The 10,899-nt window shown below is 48.4% G+C and overlaps 1 protein-coding gene across 1 annotated transcript in view; it reads right to left on the reverse strand.

The window, feature by feature from the left end:
• The window catches only part of ERGIC1 (endoplasmic reticulum-golgi intermediate compartment 1), a 108,778-nt gene extending 102,082 nt beyond the window's left edge, over nt 1-6,696 (reverse strand). The window contains exon 1 of the mRNA XM_069764101.1: nt 6,560-6,696. Within this exon, the coding sequence (XP_069620202.1) occupies nt 6,560-6,579 (20 nt within the window). The 5' untranslated portion in view covers nt 6,580-6,696. The remainder of the gene's footprint in view (nt 1-6,559) is intronic.
• Between the last annotated feature and the right edge of the window lie 4,203 nt (nt 6,697-10,899).

Genomic DNA, 10,899 nt, shown 5'->3' on the forward strand with positions numbered 1-10,899 from the left:
AAAACATTATATAAAAACTCCAAGTGCAAGCTCCCATTAAGTGGCTGTGCTTTATGTAACATTGAGTGTAGACCACATTAGATTGGGAAATACGGCATAAATTAAACTTAAAATAGAGACAATTTTTTGTGCTTTTTCCTAATTGATGGTTAATAGGAACACCACGCATTTTCTTCTCCTACTGATTAGTTAAAGTGCACTAATGGCTTCAACCAACTACAAATAATGCTCATTCACGGATCTAGGATATTTGCTCACCGTAATCAGCTAGATAGGGAATAAAGTATACAATAGTAGTGACAGGAGCAGAGACGGCACTACATGCTACCGACTGCAATAATGTATGTGTGCTAGAAGTCATGCATGGAAAGTAGTCACCGATAGCCCAATTGTTATGGAATGGATTACTTGGAATCATGCAAGCTGTTCCCATAATCACAAATCTACACTGACTGCACAAGAGAAAAAAAAATCAGTTTATAATGTATATATCAAGTTGCGGAGATGGCCAACTAGTGCGTGTCTCAAGAAATGTCACCCGAATCAGGTACTGGAGTACATTTCTGGCATAAGTCATCAGTGGCACAGATTTCACCATATCCCACCCCACTTTTCCAAAGTTAAAACGCCAAAAGTTGTCAATGTTTCTGCAACATCTCAAACACCTTAATAAATCAGGTTCTAAGTTTACAGACAGACAGCGAGTAGACCTCAGCGATTACAGCAGAGGATCTGTACTACATATAGATTTATAAATATTTATACTCATCCCAAAATTACCATAATTTTCTGCCCCAAAAAATCTTTATTGACCCCTCTGCTTTCACCTTTCAGTGTGAAGTGACATTACTCACATGTACTTACTGATACAGATATCATCTACCAGCAATACATTAGTTGTGGAAAAGAATGCCATTACGGACATTGACATATGGATATATTACACCCATACATGCTTGAAAACAAAGAAAACTTGACGGACACCCCATGATAATTATCCCTACAGTTAAAGTTTACTCTCATTTACACTCTTTTACAGCCCTCGGCAAAGTAGTGTAAATGTTCCCATGACTTCCCAGCACTCAGATCCTAGGGGATTACAATGAGGCAACATCTACTGACAGGATAATCGGCCACCTGATCGTTTTTCTTCACAACTAAGTGGCATTTCTAACATTCCTTGGATTCATACCCTACACTGGGTCCACAAACATTGGGGTCTCAGGACTCTTCTTGCTGCTTAACTACATCCAGGTATACCCCATGGTATATTTTTATGCCTCCTTCCAGGAAGAAGATGCCACATAACTACTGCCTTGAATACTTAAATATAAGTCTCTAGTACATTTACACCATATAAAAAAAAATGCACATACCGAGAGCGAAAGGCAACACTCTACAATAAACTAGTTGCTCACGCAAGAGATCCCAAAATTACATCAATATAAGAAAATTTATCACCAGTAGAAAAATGTGCAATGTTCTGGAAAGCGATGGCGTCCTCTGCTCTAGGAGGCCCTGGCAATTTCTAGAAGGCCCTGGCAATTTCTTGGAGGCCCTGGCAATTTTCTTGGAGGCCCTGGCAATTTTCTTGGAGGCCCTGGCAATTTTCTTGGAGGCCCTGGCACCTTGAACACCAATTTTGAGTAATACTTATAAAAAAAACACAAGCACTTCAATATATAATTATCCCACTTAGCAGTGAGAATATGCCAGAAATATAATATAGGGTCAAGGGACTAACTATTATCCTTCGCTGTATTTTATCTACCCAATTAATTTCAGTGTCTACATCCTAACTAAATATGGTGAGCTGGAATTTCTATTTGTGGTCCCCAGCTGTCAAATATATGGAATTTCTACTAAATAACCCGTCTTGCACAGTTCCAGAATAAAGTCTATACAGAGCCAAATCACAAATTTGTTATGGGGGAGGGGGTAGTGATGCAGATTTTGTAAAAGTGAAACCACAAAATCTGCTGTATATCAATGTAAAGGGGTTGTAAAGTCTGAGAAAACAAGTCAGCAGTCAGTCACTTTATTGGCACGCTGTCACGATCCCCCTCTATTCCCTGTGTGGGTGTGCAGCCACGTGATCACATATTGGCGATTTGTATAGGTCACGGGCCAACTAATTCTTCAAGAGAAGCCAGATGAGACTAATCGACATGTGACTACGCTTATGCCAATTGCATACATGTGGTCACGTCACTGCCACCCCCACAGGAAATACAGGGGAATCGTGACAGTGCGCACATCGCACACCTGAACGATTCGGCAGGTACAGAGTGGGTGCTGACTTTTCTTAGACCGGAAAAATCCTTTAAGGTGAAAGCACCAAGTTTCAGCAAACAGTGTATTTACAGTATGTACATAGGAATACTTTGCTACATGCACTGTATCTGAAAATCAGAGCCATGTGTATTCTATGGACGGGCTAACTACCCATTACACCTACAGGAGCTTTCATGGCTTCCCACTCTAAATCTCTAGTACGGTAATTAATGTGGATCTGCTCCCCCCTTTTGCTTCCACTCTGGTAGGAGGACTTTGTACAAGATATTGGAGTCTCTGTGGGAATTATCAGACCCCGACGTTGGATGAGAGGGCCTGGACCACAATCTCCATTCCAACAGTGCTCGATGGAGTGGAGGTCGGGATTGTGTACGTCCTGGCAAGTTCTTCCACACAAAACTCTTAAAGCTATGCTTATGGACCTTGTACATAGGGGCGCAGTCGTGCTGGAACAGAAAAAGACCTTCCCCAAACTCTTCCTACGAAGTTGGGAGCATACACTTGTCAAAATGTCTTAGGCCACGGTCACACACTCAGTATTTGGTCGGTATTTTACCTCAGAATGTGAAAGCCAAAACCAGGAGTGGGTGATAAATCCAGAAGTGGTGACGTGTTTCTATTATACTTTTCCTCTCATTGTTACACTCCTGGTTTTGGCTTATACATACTGAGGTAAAAACTGACCAAATACTGAGGTAAAATACTGAATGTGTGAACGTGGCCTTAGGTATCTGAAGCATTAAGAATTCCCTAGAACTAAGCGGCCTAGGCCCATCACTGAAAATGAGCCCCATAGCACTATCCCAACTCCAACCAAATGTACAGTTGGCACAATACAGCCAGGCAGGCCACGTTCCTCTGACATTCACTAAACCTAGACTCATCCATAAGAACGCAAGGAGTGAGATTTGTCTCTCCACAGAACCCGATCATTCTGTGTGCTGTACACCGCTCCAATCATTGCAAGGCCTGCATGCAGCTGCTCGGCCATGGAAGTCTATGCCACAAAGCTCCCGCCGCACAGGTTCTATGCTGATGTTAATATGCCAGGAGTTTTGGATATCTGCAGTTATGGCGCCAGCAAGAGGTTGGTGCACTAAGGCATCAGAGCTCAGGGACCCTCACTGTAACTTCTCGTGGTCTCCTTATAGCTGAACTGTGGATCCAAAACGCTTCCACTTTTCAATACTACTACTCCCAGATGATGGTGGAATATTTAGGAGGGAGGACATTTCATTTTCTGACTTGTAGCAATGGTGGAATCCTATTACAGGACCACACTCACATTCAGTGAGCTCTTTAGAACAAGTCATTCTATCCCAAATATTTATAAGAGGTAGAATATATGGCCGGGGCTGGATTACACCTGTGACAATGGGTCGGAACGGAAAAATCTGAATTCAATGATTAAGCATGTCCCAATAGTTTTGTCCATACAGTGCATATGAATGAGGCCATCTAGATGGTAAAGACTTAGATATCAGTAAATGCAAAATTAGATAAATGACAGATAATGATGGAGCAGATCAGACACCTGTGAAATCACTTTAAAAAAAAACTTTCTAGATTAAATATTGGGGGGGGGGGGGGGGGCCCAATCAGGATTCCAAAGGGCCACGCTGCTGATGCGACCCGTCCACTTCCTCTATGGGACTCATTACTAAATCAGGTAGATAAAGGAACTTATGAGCCCAGCTAGAGGCGAGAGCTATAGATAGGGATGCGTCACTCTAACATGCCACTAGTCCACGAGAATGAATGTGGCGGAGCTGCAATACGAGACGAGTACTCAAAGGGAACCTGTCACCCCCGTTTTTTGAGATTGAGCTATAAATACTGTTAAATAGGGCCTGCGCTGTGTGTTCCTATAGTGTATGTAGTGTACCCCGATTCCCCATGTATGCTGAGAAATAACTTACCAAAGTCGCCGTTTTCGCCTGTCAATCAGGCTGGTCAGGTCGGGAGGGCGTGGTGACATCGGTGGTTCTTCCTCAGCTTTACGTTGGTGGCGTAGTGGTGAAGACACAGCGCGCGATCTGCGCTGTAATCCCTTGCATCGGTGGGGGCGGCCATCTTCCTGGGGCCGCGCGTGCGCAGATCGAGTGCTCTGCTGCACAGGGCTTCAGGAAAATGGCCGCGGGATGCCGCGCGTGCGCATTAGAGATTGCGGCGGCCATTTTCCCAAAGCCGAGTTTGCATCTCGGCTTTGGGAAAATGTCCGCCGCGATCTCTAATGCGCACGCGCGGCATCCCGCGGCCATTTTCCTGAGGCCCCGTGCAGCAGAGCACTCGATCTGCGCACGCGCGGCCCCAGGAAGATGGCCGCCCCCACCGATGCAAGGGATTACAGCGCAGATCGCGCGCTGTGTCTTCACCACTACGCCACCAACGTAAAGCTGAGGAAGAACCACCGATGTCACCACGCCCTCCCGACCTGACCAGCCTGATTGACAGGCGAAAACGGCGACTTTGGTAAGTTATTTCTCAGCATACATGGGGAATCGGGGTACACTACATACACTATAGGAACACACAGCGCAGGCCCTATTTAACAGTATTTATAGCTCAATCTCAAAAAACGGGGTGACAGGTTCCCTTCAACACAAACACGCAAAAAAATTCTTACAAGTTCAAAACCGCATGAAATTCTAATACTATATGCGGCTTTAGGGTTCATTTATCATTTGAAGCCAAAGAGGCATCAGGCAGGTGGAAGGGATGCGACCAAATCTCATTCATGTGCTGCAGAATATTTCCGCACAAGCATTAGCCAGTGGTATGGATCTGAAATCAGCAGCACATCCATTTTGGTTGCAAAAAAAATTGCAAATTTGATGCAATTTTTCTCCATCGACTCCAATGGGGAAATTAAAAAATCTACAATCGAATCCTAATGATGCAGATCACTGGTGATCTGCACACTGGATCGCTTTATACAATCATTATCCAGCAAAAGTTCTTGGAATTCTCGGCCATAAAACATGTACAATCTGAGCGGCGAGAGATTTCTCCAGCACAGAATTACCAATGATGGAGTGTGGATTCCCACAACACTGATTTATTGCAAATTTCTGGGACGTCCACTCACCCATATGGGGCTGGCAGAAGCCCACTCACCCATATGGGGCTGGCAGAGGCCCACTCACCCATATGGGGCTGGCAGAGGCCCACTCACCCATATGGGGCTGGCAGAAGCCCACTCACCCATATGGGGCTGGCAGAAGCCCACTCACCCATATGGGGCTGGCAGAAGCCCACTCACCCATATGGGGCTGGCAGAAGCCCACTCACCCATATGGGGCTGGCAGAAGCCCACTCACCCATATGGGGCTGGCAGAAGCCCACTCACCCATATGGGGCTGGCAGAAGCCCACTCACCCATATGGGGCTGGCAGAAGCCCACTCACCCATATGGGGCTGGCAGAAGCCCACTCACCCATATGGGGCTGGCAGAAGCCCACTCACCCATATGGGGCTGGCAAAAAAGTCAACTCACCCATATGGGGCTGGCAGAAGCCCACTCACCCATATGGGGCTGGCAGAAGCCCACTCACCCATACGGGACGGGCAGAAGCCCACTCACCCATACGGGACTGGCAGAAGCCCACTCACCCATACGGGACTGGCAGAAGCCCACTCACCCATACGGGACTGGCAGAAGCCCACTCACCCATACGGGACTGGCAGAAGCCCACTCACCCATACGGGACTGGCAGAAGCCCACTCACCCATATGGGGCTGGCAGAAGCCCACTCACCCATACGGGACGGGCAGAAGCCCACTCACCCATACGGGACTGGCAGAAGCCCACTCACCCATACGGGACTGGCAGAAGCCCACTCACCCATACGGGACTGGCAGAAGCCCACTCACCCATATGGGGCTGGCAGAAGCCCACTCACCCATATGGGGCTGGCAGAAGCCACTCACCCACACGGGACTGGCAGAAGCCCACTCACCCATATGGGGCTGGCAGAAGCCCACTCACCCATATGGGGCTGGCAGAAGTCGCCCCACTAACATGCATGGGAAGGAGGGCTCTGTAGTGCCTTAGAGGGGTTCTCCGCTGTCACCAGCCCATCACATGGGCTCTATGTGGGCACACCTGTGTGTATAGGGACAGACACAGGGTACCTGGTACCATACACTGGCATGGGGAGTGCATGGGTGCAATGAATGAGCAGTGATTGGGAGGGTGCAGGGTGATGCCCCATGTCCTGCAGAGAGCAGCCCTCCCTGACACTGCACGGTGCCCACCACTCACCTCCTGAAGTCAAAGGGCATGGTGTCCCGCCTCCCAGTGCCCAGGGGCCGCTCCACGGGTCCCAGCAGCCGCTGCCACAATCCTCTTCAAGCCTGCCGGCTACACACAAAGGAACTGTCGTCAGCGGAGCTCGCGGCGCGGCCTGTGATTGGCGGAGAGCGCACATCCGGCCCCGGCTGCGGCCACGTGGGGTGTCCGGAGTGCGCATCCTGCTTCCTGCTCCGGGAGATGCTGCTGCCGGGGTCAGTGCTGGCGTCTCAGTGCAGGGCTGATCATCATCAGCAGCTATTGTTCTCAGTTATCAGCCATGCCTATGTGTGGGTGCTGCTGGCATCTCAGTGCAGGGCTGATCATCATCAGCAGCTATTGTTCTCAGTTATCAGCCATGCCTATGTGTGGGTGCTGCTGGCATCTCAGTGCAGGGCTGATCATCATCAGCAGCTATTGTTCTCAGTTATCAGCCATGCCTATGTGTGGGTGCTGCTGGCATCTCAGTGCAGGGCTGATCATCATCAGCAGCTATTGTTCTCAGTTATCAGCCATGCCTATGTGTGGGTGCTGCTGGCATCTCAGTGCAGGGCTGATCATCATCAGCAGCTATTGTTCTCAGTTATCAGCCATGCCTATGTGTGGGTGCTGCTGGCATCTCAGTGCAGGGCTGATCATCATCAGCAGCTATTGCTCTCAGTTATCAGCCATGCCTATGTGTGGGTGCTGCTGGCATCTCAGTGCAGGGCTGATCATCACCAGCAGCTATTGCTCTCAGTTGTCCATGCCTATGTGTGGGTGCTGCTGGCATCTCCAGTGCAGGGCTGCTCACCAGCAGTTATTGTTCTCAGTTATCCATGCCTATGTGTGGGTGCTGTTGGCATCTCCAGTGCAGGGCTGCTCACCAGCAGTTATTGTTCTCAGTTATCCATGCCTATGTGTGGGTGCTGTTGGCATCTCCAGTGCAGGGCTGCTCACCAGCAGCTATTGCTCTCAGTTATCAGCCATGCCTATGTGTGGGTGCTGCTGGCATCTCCAGTGCAGGGCTGCTCACCGGCAGCTATTGCTCTCAGTTATCAGCCATGCCTATGTGTGGGTGCTGTTGGCATCTCCAGTGCAGGGCTGCTCATCACCAGCAGCTATTGCTCTCAGTTATCCATGCCTATGTGTGGGTGCTGCTGGCATCTCCAGTGCAGGGCTGCTCACCAGCAGTTATTGTTCTCAGTTATCCATGCCTATGTGTGGGTGCTGTTGGCATCTCCAGTGCAGGGCTGCTCACCAGCAGTTATTGTTCTCAGTTATCCATGCCTATGTGTGGGTGCTGTTGGCATCTCCAGTGCAGGGCTGCTCACCAGCAGCTATTGCTCTCAGTTATCAGCCATGCCTATGTGTGGGTGCTGCTGGCATCTCCAGTGCAGGGCTGCTCACCAGCAGTTATTGCTCTCAGTTATCAGCCATGCCTATGTGTGGGTGCTGCTGGCATCTCCAGTGCAGGGCTGCTCACCAGCAGTTATTGCTCTCAGTTATCAGCCGTTTCTGTGTGGGTGCTGCATGGCACTGGGACTCCTGCGTGTTGCCCCTGTGCACCCACCATCCCGTTAGAGATGCCCTTAAGTAATGATCACCACTGCTGTATCCTACATCTGATGTGCAGGAGGAGCAGGTCTTTATATAAAGGGAACATGTCTTACACATGGAAGTTTCGGCCTCTGTGTAGACGCTTGCCCCTCCCCCACTAACATGATAGTTTTGCTGTAGCGATGTATCAGTCACAGAAATCTAGTGTAGAAGCCACATGCAAATAAGGCGGGAAGTGCACTGGGTGTGTCACTGCTTGGAGTCAGTCACCCAAGTGCATTGACACGCCCCCATTGCACTTCCTGGCTGATTTGCATGCGGCTCTAGTTTTCTCATGACTGTCACATCAGATCTCTACAAAAAAAAAACCATACTATGCTTTTAATACAATGCCAGACCAGCAGTAATGTAAAGAAGGTTACCCATGCAGAGCCAGTTCTGAAACTGTCAACATCATGGAAGGCTGCCCACTCGTCATCAGAGGATGCCCACTCGTCATTAGTGGCAACCCACTCATCATCAGAGGATGTCCAATCGCCATCAGAGGATGTCAATCGCCATCAGAGGCTACTTACTCATCATCAGAGAATGTCCAATTGCCATCAGAGGCTACCCACTCATCAGAGAATGCCCACTCATCATCAGAGGATGTCAATCGCCATCAGAGGCTACCCACTCATCATCAGAGAATGTCCAATTGCTATCAGAGAATGCCCACTCATCTGAGAATGTCCAATTGCCATCAGAGGATGTCCAGTCGCCATCAGAGGCTACCCACTCATCATCAGAGAATGTCCAATTGCTATCAGAGAATGCCCACTCATCTGAGAATGTCCAATTGCCATCAGAGGATGTCCAGTCGCCATCAGAGGCTACCCACTCATCATCAGAGAATGTCCAATTGCTATCAGAGAATGCCCACTCATCTGAGAATGTCCAATTGCCATCAGAGGATGTCCAATCGCCATCAGAGGCTACCCACTCATCATCAGAGGATGTCCAGTCGCCATCAGAGGCTACCCACTCATCATCAGAGGATGTCCAATCGCCATCAGAGGATATTCACTCGCCATCAGAGGATGCCCACTCATCATCAGAGGATGCCCACTCGCCAACAGAGGCTGCCCACTTGTCAACAGAGGCCGCCCACTCGCCATCAGAGGCTTCCCACTCATCATTAGAGGCAACCCACTCATCAGAGGATGCCCACTCGCCATCAGAGGATGCCCACTCGTCATTAGAGACAACCCACTCGCCATCAGAGGATGTAAACTTGTCATCATAGGCTGCCCCCACTCGTCATCAGAGGCTGCTCACTCGTCATCAGAGGCTGCTCACTCATCAACAGAGGCTGCTCACTCGTCATCAGAGGATGCCCACTCGTCAACAGAATGTCCACTCGTCATCAGAGGATGCCCACTTGACATCAGAGGCTACCCACTCGTCAACAGAGGATGTCCACTTGTCATCAGAGTTTGCCCACTTGTCATCAGAGAATGCCCATTCGTCATTGGAGGCTGCCCACTTGTCACTAGAGGATGTCTACTCGTCATCAAAGGCTGCCGACTCATCACCAGACGCTGCCCACTTGTCATGAGAGGGTTCCCACACATTAAAAAAACACCGATGATAAAAGTACAGTGGGTACGGAAAATATTCAGACCCCTTTAAATTTTTAATTCTTTGTTTCACTGCAACCATTTGGTAAATTCAAAAAAGTTCATTTTTTCTCATTAATATACATTCTGCACCCCATCTTGACTGGAAAAAACTGAAATGTAGACAGTTTAGCAAATTTATTAAAAATTAAAAACTGAACTATCACCTGGTCATAAGTATTCAGACCCTTTGCTCAGACACTCATATTTAAGTCACATGCAGTCCATTTCCTAGTGATCCTCCTTGAGATGGTTCTACTCCTTCTTTGGAGTCCAGCTATGTTTAATTAAACTGATAGGACTTGATTTGGAAAGGCACACACCTGTCTATATAAGACCTCACAGTGCTGGTCAGACCAAAAGAACTGGCCAAGGAGCTCAAGAGACAAAATTGTGGCAAGGCACAGATCTGGCCAAGGTTACAACAGAATTTCTGCAGTACTCAGGTTTCCTAAGAGCACAGTGGCCTCCATAATCCTTAAATGGAAGAAGTTTGGGACCACCAGAAGTCTTCCTAAACCTGGCTGTCCATCCAAACTGAGCAATCGTGAGAGAAGAGCCTCGGTGAGAGAGGTAAAGAAGAACCTGAAGATCACTGTGGCTGAGCTCCAGAGATGCAGTAGGGAGATGGGAGAAAGTTCCATATAGTCAGCTATCACTGCAGCCCTCCATCAGTCGGTCCTTTATGGCAGAGTTGCCCAACGGAAGCGTCTCCTCAGTGCAAGACATATCAAAGCCCACATAGAGTTTGCTGAAAAAAAACACATGAAGGCCCTCCAGACTATGAGAAATAAGATTCTGTGGTCTGATGCGATGAAGATAGATCTTTTTGGTGATAATTTTAAGTGGTATGTGTGGAGAAAACCAGGCACTGCTCATCACCTGCCCAATACAATCCCAACAATGAGACATGGTGGTGGCAGCATCATGCTACGGGGGTGTTTTTCAGCTGCACGGACAGGACGACTGGTAGTCATTGAAGGAAACATGAATGTAGCCAAGTACAGAGATATCCTGGATGAAAACCTCTTCCAGAGTGCTCTGGACCTCAGACTTAGCTGAAGGTTCACCTTCCAACAAGACAATGACCCTAAGCACACAGCTAAAATAAAGAAG

The sequence above is a fragment of the Ranitomeya imitator genome, chromosome 4 (genome assembly GCF_032444005.1).
Source record: "Ranitomeya imitator isolate aRanImi1 chromosome 4, aRanImi1.pri, whole genome shotgun sequence".
In the NCBI taxonomy this organism is placed as follows: domain Eukaryota; kingdom Metazoa; phylum Chordata; class Amphibia; order Anura; family Dendrobatidae; genus Ranitomeya; species Ranitomeya imitator.